Below are 23,412 nucleotides of genomic sequence, written 5' to 3'. Positions count from 1 at the left end.
ATAAAGGATTTGGAGATACTGATCCTTCCTCGTGTATTATAGGCTTGACTGTCGTGCAATTAACTTGCGCGCAATCAATTGATCTTCTTTGTGTTGCATATAAAGTTGCTATTCCTGCAGACATAGCAAAACTTCATTATTACTTGCACCGTCGATGTTATAGTTCCAAGCTTCATCATTGCCGGCTGAGCAAGTATGACATTATATTGTGAACTTGCCTTTATGATTAATAACTCTATGTTTGCAGATCTCTTATATGGCGTCTTCTCAAAAACAACTTCTAAGGTTACACTTCCTTTGGGCCAAAATGGCTCACTCATAAAACTTGCTAATGGTACTAAAGATTCTTTTATCATTCTTTTCACTCGTTCAGGAAGTTGAACAATGCAATGCTCATACATAATGTCTGCTCATGCCCCTGTATCTGTATAAATGCCTCCACAATACAATTTGGTATTCGTTCTTCAATAACCATTGGAGCATCTGGATTTGTATTGAATATTAAAGAAGATACTATTAACTGCCGATTCCATTCTTCTAAAACTTCTGCCTTCTTGCGTTGTCCAGCTCCCCCTATGTATCATATTTGTTTCAATGGATATTATCTCGTGTTCTTTGTTTTCTTCGTTTAAGTTGCTGACGTGATTCTTTAAACCGGATGGTGCCATATGTTGATACCTATTTTCGGGTAGCGGCTAACAAGTTTCAAAACAACACTAGAACTACTTAACGTGATGAAGTGGATTGCCGGTTGATGTTTACCCTCGGGACGAATCCCTGCAAACCCGGTTCATGGCCAGAATATCGTCGGGTGGCTTTATCAATCTCGTGGAGCCAAACTATGAGTTGGTCTGTCTAGAATTTTGCGGCTAAGTATTAATGTTCTAGAAAGACAAAATACTGTGCGAGAGAGCAAGTGCGTTCTCTGCAACAAGTTCAATTATCTGAAAGTGATGGCCCAGGTGGCCTATTTATAGGCATGAATGCTCCATAATGTTCGGAGACACGTGACATGCTGCCATTGATTGATTTATGCGATATTTTCGTAACTGACATTGTGCTTTTATGTTGACATGGCATGTGTGCTACTCACGTGCTTACAAAAAGGCTTAAGCATAGACATCTGCCTTCAGGGCTTACGCAAAACACTGAGCTGTCTGATATGTGATTAATTTGTTATTCTTGAAGGAAAACGCTGAGTGGATAAACATTAAAACATGTTTTTAATACTATTTTAATGATAAGCTATTCGGTTCTCGTACATAAAAACACATTTTAAAGAAGAACCGGACACCATAAATGTGAACAAAAGCATCAAAAAACAATCAAATATAAGTACATTAGCAGACTGCAAATAAAGAAGACGGATAGCGAATAAAGATGAAATCAAGATTACGAAGAATAAAGGTTGACCCACCAATCAGAATACGACACGAAGAAGAACCTTTGACTTTTTTGCCTATAAATAGGTCACCTGGACTTCATTGATAGGCAGATTACATCACTTTGTCATAGCAGAATTTTCTCTCTCTACAGAAGAACTTTTTCTCTCTAAAGTAATTGACCAAGTTTGACTTTAACTGGATTCGCAGTTTGACTCTGGATTCGGTAATCATTGTTATTTCGGAGAGCTTTCAAGGACTTAAACCGCTCATTGTTAATGTGATTGTGATTTGCACTTGTATCCTATCCGGGATTCGGATTTGGTACGATCATATTTTCTTATGTTTCAAGTGCTTCTTCCACATAAAAATAATGATAGTATACGTAAAAACCATAGGATACATCATTAACATACATACATCAATAGAACTACCATACATATAAATTTTGTTATTCTAAAAAGTTCAACTTTTGTTACAACCACCATAAGTAGTGCATATCTAACCACTTCATTAACTAAAAAATGTCGCATTTATGTGACTATGTCCTTATATGTCGTAGGAGGGCAGGTATCGTGACTTCTGGAGCACTAAGTTGTGGTAAGTGGCCTTCGGTCTGTATAATTTCAACAATCGTCTTGCTTCCAATATGTCGATGCAAGTAATCTGTCACCATACTTGGTACTGCCGTATCTTTAGAACTTTGAATTATATGACAAGGTACTGAAACCAAATGCAACAAACCTCTTAAGTCACTTTCAAATATCATTTGAAAATTGCATAGAGCAATATCGGGTCTCATGTTGAATAACGTCCGGCTAAATTCTTGTACAACTATCGAGTCCATATCCCCACCGACTATCAAAGGTGCGAACCCAGAGCACCACGACAAGTAGTTTGTTTTCATTGCTTCGAAAAGCTTATCGATTTCTCGTTGCTCGAATCCTCCGTAAAAATCGTGGGTGTTCACAAACCTGTTAATAAGTATATAAACCAAAGAACAGGGAAATAGTAGTAGATACGAAGTACTTCGAGTAAATTATTTTATTTTGTTATTGTTATTGTTATAGGTAATAGTATAAAATCATTATATTATTCTTTGTAAACCAATATAGAATTGGTAGGAAATAGTAGTAGATACGAAGTACTTGGAGTAAATTATTTTATTTGTTATTGTTATTGTTATAGGTAACAGTATAAAATCATTAGATTATTCTTTGTAAACCAAAATAGAATTGTGTTACCAAGACCACTTTCAACCATAACAAACCCCTTCAAATCAACACATTTCTATCCTATCAGTCACTTATCACATATCATTATTATCCATAACACACTTTATCACCATCACATTGTAAATTTAAATGAGAAAATTACCCAAATAGACAAATAAGCCCATCTCTCTCAAAAATAAACGTTGTCAGAAGCATTTTTTCACAACTAGACATTGACTCCTCGAAAAAACTGGGTCAACATTCGCGACTCGCGAAAACAGCTTTAAACCATTGAAGAAGAGCCACGTGCACACCTGACTCGCGTATTGCGTAATTTTACTCTCGAAAATCACGTTCATCGCGAAAACATTTCTCGGACTAGCAGGTTGCAAATGTCGCGAAAACCCTCTCGAAAACAATAATTATCGCGAAAATGTTAATTATTTCGAGATTGTTTTACCCAATGCACCGATAGTTGTGTTAGCATTTCATTCAATTCGTTTCATACACCGCAACTACCTTCACCTTCTCCATCGCCACCGCCACCATACACTACCTACATCATCACCATCGTTAACCATCGCCACCAATAAAGGTATATGTTGATAATCTCTTAGTTTTTGTTTCATATTGAAATTTCAGTGATTGTTTTTTGATGAATTTTATTGTTATTTTCATAGTCTTAAACATGATTGTTGTTTAATTGTTAGTGATGAACGAATTGAATTAGAGCGGATTGTAGATCTGAGTTTCATTGTAGATCTGATTCGCATTGAATATATACACTTTTTTACTATGTAAGAATTGAATCTGCACGAGTCCTTAAATGTTTATGTATAAGTTTTGATGTTATGTGATACCAAACACATTTGAAGATTGGTGAAGTTTAACGCTAACTTTTCAGTAACCCTTAGTACTAGCTAACATACTACTTAGACCATTCGTAACGGTAGGGGGCGTGTGTTGGGGGCGTGGGTTGCTTTTTGATCACTAGGACGTGTGAGTGGTTTGAGTGAAGTAGTGGTGGTGTGGGTTAGTGGTGTGGGTTAGTGGAAAGCTGATGTGGCATTTAATTTTTAATTTTTCTGTTTTATTTATTGCTTTATTGAATTTATTATTAATATTTTCAAATTTAATTTTTAAAATTAAAAAATAAACGGATTTAAAATCCGACCGTTAATTTTTTTTTTCTTTCAAAAACGGATACTTTTTCACCTATAAATACACCCACTAACCCAATTCATTTCACAGACTTCACTTCTCAACTCCAAAGTAAAACACTTCCGATCAGTGAAAATGAAAACAATTCCCCCTATGATTGTTGCGTACGATGTTCATTATGTAGTGACCCGAACTTTTCCATGTTTATATATATTAATTGAGATTGATATTTACATGATTAAATGTTTCCAACATGTTAAGCAATCAAACTTGTTAAGACTTGATTAATTGAAATATGTTTCATATAGACAATTGACCACCCAAGTTGACCGGTGATTCACGAACGTAAAACTTGTAAAAACTATACGATGACATATATATGGTTATATATATAGTTAACATGTTTTTATTATAAGTATGTATCTCATTAGGTATTTTAACAATGAGTTATATACATAAAAATGAGATTATTAATTTAAGAAACTCGAAAACGATATATATAACGATTATCGTTATAACAACGTCTTACTAGGTACATATGAATCATATTAAGATATTGATACACTTGGTTAATTATATTAAATGATAAGTAAATATATTATTAAGTGTATTAACAATGAAATACATATGTAAAAATAAGACTACTAACTTAATGATTTCGAAACGAGACATATATGTAACGATTATCGTTGTAACGACATTTAACTGTATATACATCATACTGAGATATATTATATATCATAATATCATGATAATATAACAATTTAATATCTCATTTGTTATAATAAACAATGGGTTAACAACATTCAACAAGATCGTTAACCTAAAGGTTTCAAAACAACATTTATATGTAACGACTAACGATGACTTAACGACTCAGTTAAAATGTATATACATGTAGTGTTTTAATATGTATTCATACACTTTTGAAAGACTTCAAGACACTTATCAAAATACTTCTACTTAACAAAAATGCTTACAATTACATCCTAGTTCAGTTTCATCAACAATTCTACTCGTATGCACCCGTATTCGTACTCGTACAATACACAGCTTTTAGATGTATGTACTATTGGTATATACACTCCAATGATCAGCTCTTAGCAGCCCATGTGAGTCACCTAACACATGTGGGAACCATCATTTGGCAACTAGCATGAAATATCTCATAAAATTACAAAAATATGAGTAATCATTCATGACTTATTTACATGAAAACAAAATTACATATCCTTTATATCTAATCCATACACCAACGACCAAAAACACCTACAAACACTTTCATTCTTCAATTTTCTTCATCTAATTGATATCTCTCAAATTCTATCTTCAAGTTCTAAGTGTTCTTCATAAATTCCAAAAGTTCTAGTTTCATAAAATCAAGAATACTTTCAAGTTTGCTAGCTCACTTCCAATCTTGTAAGGTGATCATCCAACCTCAAGAAATCTTTGTTTCTTACAGTAGGTTATCATTCTAATACAAGGTAATAATCATATTCAAACTTTGGTTCAATTTCTATAACTATAACAATCATATTTCAAGTGATGATCTTACTTGAACTTGTTTTCGTGTCATGATTCTGCTTCAAGAACTTCGAGCCATCCAAGGATCCATTGAAGCTAGATCCACTTTTCTCTTTTCCAGTAGGTTTATCCAAGGAAATTAAGGTAGTAATGATGTTCATAACATCATTCGATTCATACATATAAAGCTATCTTATTCGAAGGTTTAAACTTGTAATCACTAGAACATAGTTTAGTTAATTCTAAACTTGTTCGCAAACAAAAGTTAATCCTTCTAACTTGACTTTTAAAATCAACTAAACACATGTTCTATATCTATATGATATGCTAACTTAATGATTTAAAACCTGGAAACACGAAAAACACCGTAAAACCGGATTTACGCCGTCGTAGTAACACCGCGGGCTGTTTTGGGTTAGTTAATTAAAAACTATGATAAACTTTGATTTAAAAGTTGTTATTCTGAGAAAATGATTTTTATTATGAACATGAAACTATATTCAAAAATTATGGTTAAACTCAAAGTGGAAGTATGTTTTCTAAATTGGTCATCTAGACGTCGTTCTTTCGACTGAAATGACTACCTTTACAAAAACGACTTGTAACTTATTTTTCCGACTATAAACCTATACTTTTTCTGTTTAGATTCATAAAATAGAGTTCAATATGAAATCATAGCAATTTGATTCACTCAAAACGGATTTAAAATGAAGAAGTTATGGGTAAAACAAGATTGGATAATTTTTCTCATTTTAGCTACGTGAAAATTGGTAACAAATCTATTCCAACCATAACTTAATCAACTTGTATTGTATATTATGTAATCTTGAGATACCATAGACACGTATACAATGTTTCGACCTATCATGTCGACACATCTATATATATTTCGGAACAACCATAGACACTCTATATGTGAATGTTGGAGTTAGCTATACAGGGTTGAGGTTGATTCCAAAATATATATAGTTTGAGTTGTGATCAATACTGAGATACGTATACACTGGGTCGTGGATTGATTCAAGATAATATTTATCGATTTATTTCTGTACATCTAACTGTAGACAACTAGTTGTAGGTTACTAACGAGGACAGCTGACTTAATAAACTTAAAACATCAAAATATATTAAAAGTGTTGTAAATATATTTTGAACATACTTTGATATATATGTATATATTGTTATAGGTTCGTGAATCAACCAGTGGCCAAGTCTTACTTCCCGGCGAAGTAAAAATCTGTGAAAGTGAGTTATAGTCCCACTTTTAAAATCTAATATTTTTGGGATGAGAATACATGCAGGTTTTATAAATGATTTACAAAATAGACACAAGTACGTGAAACTACATTCTATGATTGAATTATCGAAATCGAATATGCCCCTTTTTATTAAGTCTGGTAATCTATGAATTAGGGAACAGACACCCTAATTGACGCGAATCCTAAAGATAGATCTATTGGGCCTAACAAACCCCATCCAAAGTACTGGATGCTTTAGTACTTCGAAATTTATATCATATCCGAAGGGTGTCCCGGAATGATGGGGATATTCTTATATATGCATCTTGTTAATGTCGGTTACTAGGTGTTCACCATATGAATGATTTTTATCTCTATGTATGGGATGTGTATTGAAATATGAAATCTTGTGGTCTATTATTATGATTTGATATATATAGGTTAAACCTATAACTCACCAACATTTTTGTTGACGTTTTAAGCATGTTTATTCTCAGGTGATTATTAAGAGCTTCCGCTGTCGCATACTTAAATAAGGACGAGATTTGGAGTCCATACTTGTATGATATTGTGTAAAAACTGCATTCAAGAAACTTATTTTGTTGTAACATATTTGTATTGTAAACCATTATGTAATGGTCGTGTGTAAACAGGATATTTTAGATTATCATTATTTGATAATCTACGTAAAGCTTTTTAAACCTTTATTTATGAAATAAAGGTTATGGTTTGTTTTAAAAATGAATGCAGTCTTTGAAAAACGTCTCATATAGATGTCAAAACCTCGCAACGAAATCAATTAATATGGAACGTTTTTAATCAATAAGAACGGGACATTTCAGTTGGTATCCGAGCGTTGGTCTTAGAGAACCAGAATTTTGCATTAGTGTGTCTTATCGAGTTTGTTAGAATGCATTAGTGAGTCTGGACTTCGACCGTGTTTACTTGAAAAATGATTGCTTAACAAATTTTGTTGGAAACTATATATTTTTAACATGTGAATATTATGTGATATATTAATCTCTTAACGCGTTTGATATTATGTGATAGATGTCTACCTCTAGAACAAGTCCCATTGACTCACCTAATAATAATGAAGAGTTAAATGTAAATTGGAATGATTTGTGGACTGATTCACAAGTTCCCGAAGAGGAACCGGAAGAAGAGTCGGAACCGGAAGAAGAATCGAAACCGGAAGAAGAATCGGAACTGGATGAAGAAATAGAACCGGTGGGGGAAATAATAAAACGGTTAAGTAAAAGAAAATCCTCAACCAACCGACCAAGGTTAATTATGGTCAATGGTGTTTCCGCCAAGGAAGCAAAATATTGGGAGGATTACCAATTCTCCGATGAATCGGATTCCGACGAGAATTCCGATGATGTTATAGAAATTACCCCAACTGAATTTAAAAAGGCAAAAGAAAATAATAAGGTAAAGGGCATAAAAATAGAGAAATCTAATTCCAACCCCGATGAACTTTATATGTATCGTCAACCCCCGAAGTCCTTAAGTTGTAACAATGACCCGGGAACCTCTAAACCACCAGGTTTTTCTAAACCAATGTGGATCACGACGGCTCGTATTAGGGGAACATCATATATCCCTAGAAACTTGGCAAAACGAACCAAAACCGAAGAAGAAGAAACGAGCGAGTCAGAATAAGATAGTTGTATTCGTGTGGTGTAATATATGTAATATAGTGTTCGTATGCTTTATGATATATGTAAAAATTGCTTGTATTAATAAGTATTTTTTTATGAATCTAACTCTTGTCTATTTTACAGTTTAAAAACACAAAATGGATAGACAACCCAATATTTTAAGAGACCTACCCGGAGACATGATTGATGAAATCTTGTCTAGAGTCGGCCAGAATTCCTCGGCACAACTATTTAAGGCGAGATCAGTTTGTAAGACATTCGAAGAACGTTCCAAGAATGTCTTGGTTTATAAGAGACTTTCGTTTGAAAGATGGGGGATATCACATTGGGAAACCCATAAGTTACGATGTGTTTACTTTGACGCATATATTGCGGGGAACCCAAATGCTATTTTACGCAACGGGTTAAGAAATTATTTTGACTCAATATATCCGAATATTGGACTTCGTGATTTAGAAAAAGCGGCTAACATGCAACATAAAGAAGCATGTTATGCTTACGGATTAGTAATGTTCGCTTCTCACCAAAGTGAGAACAAGAACATTGGGCTACAACTATTAAACAAAACGTTTCCACAAGTGACGGAGTCGGTAATTGGGGTAAGAAATGAGGTTTTTAGATTATTACGGGACTGTTGGACATTACGTAACCCTCGTCCCTTTGACGACGCTACAACACGCTATCTTATCAACGGCCATAACGGTTATGTTGCACAAGACCAAGGATGGGAAGTAGTCCTAGTAAAACCAGAATGCATGACTTGTTTCTGGACGTATGAATTACGTGTCTTTATTGCCTTTGCTGAACGACTTGTGTACTAGCTAGAATTATCTTCACAACTATCTTGTATCAAAGTTATTGTGTGCTATATTTCATGCTTTATGTAAAATAAGCGGTATTGTAAGTTTGTAAAATATTGTATAAAAGTTTGAACGCGAAATATTATTATAATCAGTTTTTCATATAGAATTGTAGTAGTTGAATTGTATATTAGCTACTAAGTATGAACTTAACGGGTAGGTACTACCCGAATTTAAACTTATAAAATGCTAATATGAAGAAAAAGCTTTTATAAATGAGTTCATATTATGCTACGAAATACTATTAACTACTCTTAATATTCTGTATGATTAACTTGTTCCATTTAACTATTTTGAAGGAAATGGCACCGACTACTCGACACACCGTGAATATGAATGAAGAGGAATTCCGTACTTTTCTAGCTTCAAACATAGCCGCAGTACAGGCTGCGCTACATACCAACAATAACCTTGGATCTAGCAGTACAGGAAATCGTGTAGGATGCACCTACAAAGAATTCACTGCCTGCAAACCTTTGGAATTTGATGGAACCGAAGGACCGATCGGATTGAAACGGTGGACCGAGAAGGTCGAATCGGTGTTTGCCATAAGTAAGTGTACTGAAGAGGACAAAGTAAAGTACGCTACGCATACCTTCACAGGTTCTGCGTTAACATGGTGGAATACCTATCTAGAGCAAGTGGGACAAGACGATGCGTACGCACTACCGTGGTCAGCATTCAAGCACTTGATGAACGAGAAGTACCGTCCCAGAACCGAGGTCAATAAGCTCAAGACAGAACTTAGAGGGTTACGAACCCAAGGATTTGATATTACCACGTACGAAAGACGATTCACAGAATTGTGCCTATTGTGTCCGGGAGCATTCGAAGATGAGGAAGAGAAGATCGACGCGTTTGTGAAAGGATTACCGGAAAGAATCCAAGAAGATATAAGTTCACACGAGCCCGCCTCCATACAACAAGCATGTAGAATGGCTCACAAACTAGTGAACCAGATTAAAGAAAGAATTAAAGAACAGACTGCTGAAGAGGCCAATGTGAAGCAAGTCAAAAGAAAGTGGGAGGAAAACGGTGATAAGAATCACCAATACAACAACAACAGCAATTACAACAATAATCGCAACAATTATCCCAATAATCGCAACATCAATCGCAACTACAACAAACGGCCCAACAACAACAACAACAACAACAACAACAACAACAACAGCAACTACAACAATCATCCCAACAACAATAATAACCGCAACAACAACAACAATCAGAAGCAGCTATGCCAAAGGTGTGAAAAGAATCACTCGGGGTTCTGCACCAAATTTTGCAACAAGTTTAAAAGAAATGGTCATAGCGCGGCGAAGTGTGAGGTCTACGGACCAGGGGTTAATAGAACGAAAGGAACAAATGGTGTCGGAACGAGTAATGGCGGAGCAAGTAGTGTCGGAGCAAGTTATGCCAATGTAGTTTGTTATAAATGTGGAAAACCAGGCCACATTATTAGAAATTGCCCGAACCAGGAGAACACGAATGGACAAGGCCGTGGAAGAGTTTTCAATATTAATGTGGTAGAGGCACAGGAAGACCCGGAGCTTGTTACGGGTACTTTTCTTATTGACAATAAATCTGCTTACGTTTTATTTGATTCGGGTGCGGATAGAAGCTATATGAGTAGAGATTTTTGTGCTAAATTAAGTTGTCCATTGACGCCTTTGGATAGTAAATTTTTACTCGAATTAGCAAATGGTAAATTAATTTCAGCAGATAATATATGTCGGAATCGAGAAATTAAACTGGTTAGCGAAACATTTAAGATTGATTTGATACCAGTAGAGTTAGGGAGTTTTGATGTGATAATCGGTATGGACTGGTTGAAAGAAGTGAAAGCGGAGATCGTTTGTTACAAAAATGCAATTCGCATTATACGAGAAAAAGGAAAACCCTTAATGGTGTGCGGAGAAAAGGGCAACACGAAGCTACATCTTATTAGTAATTTGAAGGCACAAAAACTAATAAGAAAAGGTTGCTATGCTGTTCTAGCACACGTCGAGAAAGTACAAACTGAAGAAAAGAGCATCAATGATGTTCCCATTGCAAAAGAATTTCCCGATGTATTTCCGAAAGAATTACCGGGATTACCCCTACATCGATCCGTTGAATTTCAAATAGATCTTGTACCAGGAGCTGCACCAATAGCTCGTGCTCCTTACAGACTCGCACCCAGCGAGATGAAAGAACTGCAAAGCCAATTACAAGAACTTTTAGAGCGTGGTTTCATTCGACCAAGCACATCACCATGGGGAGCTCCTGTTTTGTTTGTCAAGAAGAAAGATGGTACATTCAGGTTGTGTATCGACTACCGAGAGTTGAACAAACTTACCATCAAGAACCGCTACCCACTACCGAGAATCGACGACTTATTTGATCAACTACAAGGCTCATCTGTTTATTCAAAGATTGACTTACGTTCCGGGTACCATCAAATGCGGGTGAAAGAAGATGATATTCCAAAGACTGCTTTCAGAACACGTTACGGTCATTACGAGTTTATGGTCATGCCGTTTGGTTTAACTAATGCACCAGCTGTGTTCATGGACCTTATGAACCGAGTGTGTGGACCATACCTTGACAAGTTTGTCATTGTTTTCATTGATGACATACTTATTTACTCAAAGAATGACCAAGAACACGGTGAACATTTAAGAAAGGTGTTAGAAGTATTGAGGAAGGAAGAATTGTACGCTAAGTTTTCAAAGTGTGCATTTTGGTTGGAAGAAGTTCAATTCCTCGGTCACATAGTGAACAAAGAAGGTATTAAGGTGGATCCGGCAAAGATAGAAACTGTTGAAAAGTGGGAAACCCCGAAAACTCCGAAACACATACGCCAGTTTTTAGGACTAGCTGGTTACTACAGAAGGTTCATCCAAGACTTTTCCAGAATAGCAAAACCCTTGACTGCATTAACGCATAAAGGGAAGAAATTTGAATGGAATGATAAACAAGAGAAAGCGTTTCAGTTATTGAAGAAAAAGCTAACTACGGCACCTATATTGTCATTGCCTGAAGGGAATGATGATTTTGTGATTTATTGTGACGCATCAAAGCAAGGTCTCGGTTGTGTATTAATGCAACGAACGAAGGTGATTGCTTATGCGTCTAGACAATTGAAGATTCACGAACAAAATTATACGACGCATGATTTGGAATTAGGCGCGGTTGTTTTTGCATTAAAGACTTGGAGGCACTACTTATATGGGGTCAAAAGTATTATATATACCGACCACAAAAGTCTTCAACACATATTTAATCAGAAACAACTGAATATGAGGCAGCGTAGGTGGATTGAATGATTACGACTTTGAGATTCGTTACCACCCGGGGAAGGCAAATGTGGTAGCCGATGCCTTGAGCAGGAAGGACAGAGAACCCATTCGAGTAAAATCTATGAATATAATGATTCATAATAACCTTACTACTCAAATAAAGGAGGCGCAACAAGGAGTTTTAAAAGAGGGAAATTTAAAGGATGAAATACCCAAAGGATCGGAGAAGCATCTTAATATTCGGGAAGACGGAACCCGGTATAGGGCTGAAAGGATTTGGGTACCAAAATTTGGAGATATGAGAGAAATGGTACTTAGAGAAGCTCATAAAACCAGATACTCAATACATCCTGGAACGGGGAAGATGTACAAGGATCTCAAGAAACATTTTTGGTGGCCGGGTATGAAAGCCGATATTGCTAAATACGTAGGAGAATGTTTGACGTGTTCTAAGGTCAAAGCTGAGCATCAGAAACCATCAGGTCTACTTCAACAACCCGAAATCCCGGAATGGAAATGGGAAAACATTACCATGGATTTCATCACTAAATTGCCAAGGACTGCAAGTGGTTTTGATACTATTTGGGTAATAGTTGATCGTCTCACCAAATCAGCACACTTCCTGCCAATAAGAGAAGATGACAAGATGGAGAAGTTAGCACGACTGTATTTGAAGGAAGTCGTCTTCAGACATGGAATACCAATCTCTATTATCTCTGATAGGGATGGCAGATTTATTTCAAGATTCTGGCAGATATTACAGCAAGCATTAGGAACTCGTCTAGACATGAGTACTGCCTATCATCCACAAACTGATGGGCAGAGCGAAAGGACGATACAAACGCTTGAAGAAATGCTACGAGCATGTGTTATTGATTTCGGAAACAGTTGGGATCGACATCTACCGTTAGCAGAATTTTCCTACAACAACAGCTACCATTCAAGCATTGAGATGGCACCGTTTGAAGCACTTTATGGTAGAAAGTGCAGGTCTCCGATTTGTTGGAGTGAAGTGGGGGATAGACAGATTACGGGTCCGGAGATTATACAAGAAACTACCGAGAAGATCATCCAAATTCAACAACGGTTGAAAACCGCCCAAAGTCGACAAAAGAGCTACGCTAACATTAAAAGAAAAGATATAGAATTTGAAATTGGAGAGATGGTCATGCTTAAAGTTGCACCTTGGAAAGGAGTTGTTCGATTTGGTAAACGAGGGAAATTAAATCCAAGGTATATTGGACCATTCAAGATTATTGATCGTGTCGGACCAGTAGCTTACAGACTTGAGTTACCTCAACAACTCGCGGCTGTACATAACACTTTCCACGTCTCGAATTTAAAGAAATGTTTTGCTAAAGAAGATCTCACTATTCCGTTAGATGAAATCCAAATCAACGAAAAACTTCAATTCATCGAAGAACCCGTCGAAATAATGGATCGTGAGGTTAAAAGACTTAAGCAAAACAAGATACCAATTGTTAAGGTTCGATGGAATGCTCGTAGAGGACCCGAGTTCACCTGGGAGCGTAAAGATCAGATGAAAAAGAAATACCCGCATCTATTTCCAGAAGATTCGTCAACACCTTCAACAGCTTAAAATTTCGGGACGAAATTTATTTAACGGGTAGGTACTGTAGTGACCCGAACTTTTCCATGTTTATATATATTAATTGAGATTGATATTTACATGATTAAATGTTTCCAACATGTTAAGCAATCAAACTTGTTAAGACTTGATTAATTGAAATATGTTTCATATAGACAATTGACCACCCAAGTTGACCGGTGATTCACGAACGTAAAACTTGTAAAAACTATACGATGACATATATATGGTTATATATATAGTTAACATGTTTTTATTATAAGTATGTATCTCATTAGGTATTTTAACAATGAGTTATATACATAAAAATGAGACTATTAATTTAAGAAACTCGAAAACGATATATATAACGATTATCGTTATAACAACGTCTTACTAGGTACATATGAATCATATTAAGATATTGATACACTTGGTTAATTATTTTAAATGATAAGTAAATATATTATTAAGTGTATTAACAATGAAATACAAATGTAAAAATAAGACTACTAACTTAATGATTTCGAAACGAGACATATATGTAACGATTATCGTTGTAACGACATTTAACTGTATATACATCATACTGAGATATATTATATATCATAATATCATGATAATATAACAATTTAATATCTTATTTGTTATAATAAACAATGGGTTAACAACATTCAACAAGATCGTTAACCTAAAGGTTTTAAAACAACATTTACATGTAACGACTAACGATGACTTAACGACTCAGTTAAAATGTATATACATGTAGTGTTTTAATATGTATTCATACACTTTTGAAAGACTTCAAGACACTTATCAAAATACTTCTACTTAACAAAAATGCTTACAATTACATGCTCGTTCAGTTTCATCAACAATTCTACTCGTATGCATCCGTATTCGTACTCGTACAATACACAGCTTTTAGATGTATGTACTATTGGTATATACACTCCAATGATCAGCTCTTAGCAGCCCATGTGAGTCACCTAACACATGTGGGAACCATTATTTGGCAACTAGCATGAAATATCTCATAAAATTACAAAAATATGAGTAATCATTCATGACTTATTTACATGAAAACAAAATTACATATCCTTTATATCTAATCCATACACCAACGACCAAAAACACCTACAAACACTTTCATTCTTCAATTTTCTTCATCTAATTGATCTCTCTCAATTCTATCTTCAAGTTCTAAGTGTTCTTCATAAATTCCAAAAGTTCTAGTTTCATAAAATCAAGAATACTTTCAAGTTTGCTAGCTCACTTCCAATCTTGCAAGGTGATCATCCAACCTCAAGAAATCTTTGTTTCTTACAGTAGGTTATCATTCTAATACAAGGTAATAATCATATTCAAACTTTGGTTCAATTTCTATAACTATAACAATCTTATTTCAAGTGATGATCTTACTTGAACTTGTTTTCGTGTCATGATTCTGCTTCAAGAACTTCGAGCCATCCAAGGATCCATTGAAGCTAGATCCACTTTTCTCTTTTCCAGTAGGTTTATCCAAGGAAATTAAGGTAGTAATGATGTTCATAACATCATTCGATTCATACATATAAAGCTATCTTATTCGAAGGTTTAAACTTGTAATCACTAGAACATGGTTTAGTTAATTCTAAACTTGTTCGCAAACAAAAGTTAATCCTTCTAACTTGACTTTTAAAATCAACTAAACACATGTTCTATATCTATATGATATGCTAACTTAATGATTTAAAACCTGGAAACACGAAAAACACCGTAAAACCGGATTTACGCCTTCGTAGTAACACCACGGGCTGTTTTGGGTTAGTTAATTAAAAACTATGATAAAATTTGATTTAAAAGTTGTTATTCTGAGAAAATGATTTTTATTATGAACATGAAACTATATCCAAAAATTATGGTTAAACTCAAAGTGGAAGTATGTTTTCTAAAATGGTCATCTAGACGTCGTTCTTTCGACTGAAATGACTACCTTTAAAAAAAAGACTTGTAACTTATTTTTCCGACTATAAACCTATACTTTTTCTGTTTATATTCATAAAATAGAGTTCAATATGAAATCATAGCAATTTGATTCACTCAAAACGGATTTAAAATGAAGAAGTTATGGGTAAAACAAGATTGGATAATTTTTCTCATTTTAGCTACGTGAAAATTGGTAACAAATCTATTCCAACCATAACTTAATCAACTTGTATTGTATATTATGTAATCTTGAGATACCATAGACACGTATACAATGTTTTGACCTATCATGTCGACACATCTATATATATTTCGGAATAACCATAGACACTCTATATGTGAATGTTGGAGTTAGCTATACAGGGTTGAGGTTGATTCCAAAATATATATAGTTTGAGTTGTGATCAATACTGAGATACGTATACACTGGGTCGTGGATTGATTCAAGATAATATTTATCGATTTATTTCTGTACATCTAACTGTGGACAACTAGTTGTAGGTTACTAACGAGGACAGCTGACTTAATAAACTTAAAACATCAAAATATATTAAAAGTGTTGTAAATATATTTTGAACATACTTTGATATATATGTATATATTGTTATAGGTTCGTGAATCAACCAGTGGCCAAGTCTTACTTCCCGGCGAAGTAAAAATCTGTGAAAGTGAGTTATAGTCCCACTTTTAAAATCTAATATTTTTGGGATGAGAATACATGCAGGTTTTATAAATGATTTACAAAATAGACACAAGTACGTGAAACTACATTCTATGATTGAATTATCGAAATCGAATATGCCCCTTTTTATTAAGTCTGGTAATCTATGAATTAGGGAACAGACACCCTAATTGACGCGAATCCTAAAGATAGATCTATTGGGCCTAACAAACCCCATCCAAAGTACTGGATGCTTTAGTACTTCGAAATTTATATCATATCCGAAGGGTGTCCCGGAATGATGGGGATATTCTTATATATGCATCTTGTTAATGTCGGTTACCAGGTGTTCACCATATGAATGATTTTTATCTCTATGTATGGGATGTGTATTGAAATATGAAATCTTGTGGTCTATTATTATGATTTGATATATATATAGGTTAAACCTATAACTCACCAACATTTTTGTTGACGTTTTAAGCATGTTTATTCTCAGGTGATTATTAAGAGCTTCCGCTGTCGCATACTTAAATAAGGACGAGATTTGGAGTCCATACTTGTATGATATTGTGTAAAAACTGCATTCAAGAAACTTATTTTGTTGTAACATATTTGTATTGTAAACCATTATGTAATGGTCGTGTGTAAACAGGATATTTTAGATTATCATTATTTGATAATCTACGTAAAGCTTTTTAAACCTTTATTTATGAAATAAAGGTTATGGTTTGTTTTAAAAATGAATGCAGTCTTTGAAAAACGTCTCATATAGAGGTCAAAACCTCGCAACGAAATCAATTAATATGGAACGTTTTTAATCAATAAGAACGGGACATTTCAGTTGGTATCCGAGCGTTGGTCTTAGAGAACCAGAATTTTGCATTAGTGTGTCTTATCGAGTTTGTTAGGATGCATTAGTGAGTCTGGACTTCGACCGTGTTTACTTGAATAATGATTGCTTAACAAATTTTGTTGGAAACTATATATTTTTAACATGTGAATATTATGTGATATATTAATCTCTTAACGCGTTTGATATTATGTGATAGATGTCTACCTCTAGAACAAGTCCCATTGACTCACCTAATAATAATGAAGAGTTAAATGTAAATTGGAATGATTTGTGGACTGATTCACAAGTTCCCGAAGAGGAACCGGAAGAAGAGTCGGAACCGGAAGAAGAATCGGAACCGGAAGAAGAATCGGAACCGGATGAAGAAATAGAACCGGTGGGGGAAATAATAAAACGGTTAAGTAAAAGAAAATCCTCAACCAACCGACCAAGGTTAATTATGGTCAATGGTGTTACCGCCAAGGAAGCAAAATATTGGGAGGATTACCAATTCTCCGATGAATCGGATTCCGACGAGAATTCCGATGATGTTATAGAAATTACCCCAACTGAATTTAAAAATGCAAAAGAAAATAATAAGGGAAAGGGCATAAAAATAGAGAAATCTAATTCCAACCCCGATGAACTTTATATGTATCGTCAACCCCCGAAGTCCTTAAGTTGTAACAATGACCCGGGAACCTCTAAACCACCAGGTTTTTCTAAACCAATGTGGATCACGACGGCTCGTATTAGGGGAACATCATATATCCCTAGAAACTTGGCAAAACGAACCAAAACCGAAGAAGAAGAAACGAGCGAGTCGGAATAAGATAGTTGTATTCGTGTGGTGTAATATATGTAATATAGTGTTCGTATGCTTTATGATATATGTAAAAATTGCTTGTATTAATAAGTATTTTTTTATGAATCTAACTCTTGTCTATTTTACAGTTTAAAAACACAAAATGGATAGACAACCCAATATTTTAAGAGACCTACCCGGAGACATGATTGATGAAATCTTGTCTAGAGTCGGCCAGAATTCCTCGGCACAACTATTTAAGGCGAGATCAGTTTGTAAGACATTCGAAGAACGTTCCAAGAATGTCTTGGTTTATAAGAGACTTTCGTTTGAAAGATGGGGGATATCACATTGGGAAACCCATAAGTTACGATGTGTTTACTTTGACGCATATATTGCGGGGAACCCAAATGCTATTTTACGCAACGGGTTAAGAAATTATTTTGACTCAATATATCCGAATATTGGACTTCGTGATTTAGAAAAAGCGGCTAACATGCAACATAAAGAAGCATGTTATGCTTACGGATTAGTAATGTTCGCTTCTCACCAAAGTGAGAACAAGAACATCGGGCTACAACTATTAAACAAAACGTTTCCACAAGTGACGGAGTCGGTAATTGGGGTAAGAAATGAGGTTTTTAGATTATTACGGGACTGTTGGACATTACGTAACCCTCGTCCCTTTGACGACGCTACAACACGCTGTCTTATCAACGGCCATAACGGTTATGTTGCACAAGACCAAGGATGGGAAGTAGTCCTAGTAAAACCAGAATGCATGACTTGTTTCTGGACGTATGAATTACGTGTCTTTATTGCCTTTGCTGAACGACTTGTGTACTAGCTAGAATTATCTTCACAACTATCTTGTATCAAAGTTATTGTGTGCTATATTTCATGCTTTATGTAAAATAAGCGGTATTGTAAGTTTGTAAAATATTGTATAAAAGTTTGAACGCGAAATATTATTATAATCAGTTTTTCATATAGAATTGTAGTAGTTGAATTGTATATTAGCTACTAAGTATGAACTTAACGGGTAGGTACTACCCGAATTTAAACTTATAAAACGCTAATATGAAGAAAAAGCTTTTATAAATGAGTTCATATTATGCTACGAAATACTATTAACTACTCTTAATATTCTGTATGATTAACTTGTTCCATTTAACTATTTTGAAGGAAATGGCACCGACTACTCGACACACCGTGAATATGAATGAAGAGGAATTCCGTACTTTTCTAGCTTCAAACATAGCCGCAGTACAGGCTGCGCTACATACCAACAATAACCTTGGATCTAGCAGTACAGGAAATCGTGTAGGATGCACCTACAAAGAATTCACTGCCTGCAAACCTTTGGAATTTGATGGAACCGAAGGACCGATCGGATTGAAACGGTGGACCGAGAAGGTCGAATCGGTGTTTGCCATAAGTAAGTGTACTGAAGAGGACAAAGTAAAGTATGCTACGTATACCTTCACAGGTTCTGCGTTAACATGGTGGAATACCTATCTAGAGCAAGTGGGACAAGACGATGCGTACGCACTACCGTGGTCAGCATTCAAGCACTTGATGAACGAGAAGTACCGTCCCAGAACCGAGGTCAATAAGCTCAAGACAGAACTTAGAGGGTTACGAACCCAAGGATTTGATATTACCACGTACGAAAGACGATTCACAGAATTGTGCCTATTGTGTCCGGGAGCATTCGAAGATGAGAAAGAGAAGATCGACGCGTTTGTGAAAGGATTACCGGAAAGAATCCAAGAAGATATAAGTTCACACGAGCCCGCCTCCATACAACAAGCATGTAGAATGGCTCACAAACTAGTGACCAGATTGAAGAAAGAATTAAAGAACAGACTGCTGAAGAGGCCAATGTGAAGCAAGTCAAAAGAAAGTGGGAGGAAAACGGTGATAAGAATCACCAATACAACAACAACAGCAATTACAACAATAATCGCAACAATTATCCCAACAATCGCAACATCAATCGCAACTACAACAAACGGCCCAACAACAACAACAACAACAACAACAACAGCAACTACAACAATCATCCCAACAACAATAATAACCGCAACAACAACAACAATCAGAAGCAGCTATGCCAAAGGTGTGAAAAGAATCACTCGGGGTTCTGCACCAAATTTTGCAACAAGTGTAAAAGAAATGGTCATAGCGCGGTGAAGTGTGAGGTCTACGGACCAGGGGTTAATAGAACGAAAGGAACAAATGGTGTCGGAACGAGTAATGGCGGAGCAAGTAGTGTCGGAGCAAGTTATGCCAATGTAGTTTGTTATAAATGTGGAAAACCAGGCCACATTATTAGAAATTGCCCGAACCAGGAGAACACGAATGGACAAGGCCGTGGAAGAGTTTTCAATATTAATGCGGTAGAGGCACAGGAAGACCCGGAGCTTGTTACGGGTACGTTTCTTATTGACAATAAATCTGCTTACGTTTTATTTGATTCGGGTGCGGATAGAAGCTATATGAGTAGAGATTTTTGTGCTAAATTAAGTTGTCCATTGACGCCTTTGGATAGTAAATTTTTACTCGAATTAGCAAATGGTAAATTAATTTCAGCAGATAATATATGTCGGAATCGAGAAATTAAACTGGTTAGCGAAACATTTAAGATTTATTTGATACCAGTAGAGTTAGGGAGTTTTGATGTGATAATCGGTATGGACTGGTTGAAAGAAGTGAAAGCGGAGATCGTTTGTTACAAAAATGCAATTCGCATTATACGAGAAAAAGGAAAACCCTTAATGGTGTACGGAGAAAAGGGCAACACGAAGCTACATCTTATTAGTAATTTGAAGGCACAAAAACTAATAAGAAAAGGTTGCTATGCTGTTCTAGCACACGTCGAGAAAGTACAAACTGAAGAAAAGAGCATCAATGATGTTCCCATTGCAAAAGAATTTCCCGATGTATTTCCGAAAGAATTACCGGGATTACCCCCACATCGATCCGTTGAATTTCAAATAGATCTTGTACCAGGAGCTGCACCAATAGCTCGTGCTCCTTACAGACTCGCACCCAGCGAGATGAAAGAACTGCAAAGCCAATTACAAGAACTTTTAGAGCGTGGTTTCATTCGACCAAGCACATCACCGTGGGGAGCTCCTGTTTTGTTTGTCAAGAAGAAAGATGGTACATTCAGGTTGTGTATCGACTACCGAGAGTTGAACAAACTTACCATCAAGAACCGCTACCCACTACCGAGAATCGACGACTTATTTGATCAACTACAAGGCTCATCTGTTTATTCAAAGATTGACTTACGTTCCGGGTACCATCAAATGCGGGTGAAAGAAGATGATATTCCAAAGACTGCTTTCAGAACACGTTACGGTCATTACGAGTTTATGGTCATGCCGTTTGGTTTAACTAATGCACCAGCTGTGTTCATGGACCTTATGAACCGAGTGTGTGGACCATAACTTGACAAGTTTGTCATTGTTTTCATTGATGACATACTTATTTACTCAAAGAATGACCAAGAACACGGTGAACATTTAAGAAAGGTGTTAGAAGTATTGAGGAAGGAAGAATTGTACGCTAAGTTTTCAAAGTGTGCATTTTGGTTGGAAGAAGTTCAATTCCTCGGTCACATAGTGAACAAAGAAGGTATTAAGGTGGATCCGGCAAAGATAGAAACTGTTGAAAAGTGGGAAACCCCGAAAACTCCGAAACACATACGCCAGTTTTTAGGACTAGCTGGTTACTACAGAAGGTTCATCCAAGACTTTTCCAGAATAGCAAAACCCTTGACTGCATTAACGCATAAAGGGAAGAAATTTGAATGGAATGATGAACAAGAGAAAGCGTTTCAGTTATTGAAGAAAAAGCTAACTACGGCACCTATATTGTCATTGCCTGAAGGGAATGATGATTTTGTGATTTATTGTGACGCATCAAAGCAAGGTCTCGGTTGTGTATTAATGCAACGAACGAAGGTGATTGCTTATGCGTCTAGACAATTGAAGATTCACGAACAAAATTATACGACGCATGATTTGGAATTAGGCGCGGTTGTTTTTGCATTAAAGACTTGGAGGCACTACTTATATGGGGTCAAAAGTATTATATATACCGACCACAAAAGTCTTCAACACATATTTAATCAGAAACAACTGAATATGAGGCAGCGTAGGTGGATTGAATTATTGAATGATTACGACTTTGAGATTCGTTACCACCCGGGGAAGGCAAATGTGGTAGCCGATGCCTTGAGCAGGAAGGACAGAGAACCCATTCGAGTAAAATCTATGAATATAATGATTCATAATAACCTTACTACTCAAATAAAGGAGGCGCAACAAGGAGTTTTAAAAGAGGGAAATTTAAAGGATGAAATACCCAAAGGATCGGAGAAGCATCTTAATATTCGGGAAGACGGAACCCGGTATAGGGCTGAAAGGATTTGGGTACCAAAATTTGGAGATATGAGAGAAATGGTACTTAGAGAAGCTCATAAAACCAGATACTCAATACATCCTGGAACGGGGAAGATGTACAAGGATCTCAAGAAACATTTTTGGTGGCCGGGTATGAAAGCCGATGTTGCTAAATACGTAGGAGAATGTTTGACGTGTTCTAAGGTCAAAGCTGAGCATCAGAAACCATCAGGTCTACTTCAACAACCCGAAATCCCGGAATGGAAATGGGAAAACATTACCATGGATTTCATCACTAAATTGCCAAGGACTGCAAGTGGTTTTGATACTATTTGGGTAATAGTTGATCGTCTCACCAAATCAGCACACTTCCTGCCAATAAGAGAAGATGACAAGATGGAGAAGTTAGCACGACTGTATTTGAAGGAAGTCGTCTCCAGACATGGAATACCAATCTCTATTATCTCTGATAGGGATGGCAGATTTATTTCAAGATTCTGGCAGACATTACAGCAAGCATTAGGAATTCGTCTAGACATGAGTACTGCCTATCATCCACAAACTGATGGGCAGAGCGAAAGGACGATACAAACACTTGAAGACATGCTACGAGCATGTGTTATTGATTTCGGAAACAGTTGGGATCGACATCTACCTTTAGCAGAATTTTCCTACAACAACAGCTACCATTCAAGCATTGAGATGGCGCCGTTTGAAGCACTTTATGGTAGAAAGTGCAGGTCTCCGATTTGTTGGAGTGAAGTGGGGGATAGACAGATTACGGGTCCGGAGATTATACAAGAAACTACCGAGAAG

At 35.9% G+C, this 23,412-nt stretch overlaps 1 protein-coding gene across 1 annotated transcript in view; it reads right to left on the bottom strand.

Annotated features, from left to right (window-relative positions):
* Positions 1-1,923: 1,923 nt before the first annotated feature.
* LOC139849011 (karrikin insensitive 2 receptor CA-like) overlaps positions 1,924-23,412 on the bottom strand; it is a gene marked incomplete at its 5' end in the record, with an annotated part of 46,095 nt that continues 24,606 nt past the window's right edge. Inside the window, one exon of the mRNA XM_071838688.1 lies at positions 1,924-2,356. Coding sequence (XP_071694789.1) covers positions 1,924-2,356 — 433 coding nt within the window. The remainder of the gene's footprint in view (positions 2,357-23,412) is intronic.

Source organism: Rutidosis leptorrhynchoides, chromosome 5 (assembly GCF_046630445.1).
Source record: "Rutidosis leptorrhynchoides isolate AG116_Rl617_1_P2 chromosome 5, CSIRO_AGI_Rlap_v1, whole genome shotgun sequence".
Lineage (NCBI taxonomy): Eukaryota > Viridiplantae > Streptophyta > Magnoliopsida > Asterales > Asteraceae > Rutidosis > Rutidosis leptorrhynchoides.
This window is presented reverse-complemented; position numbering and strand designations above follow the sequence as displayed.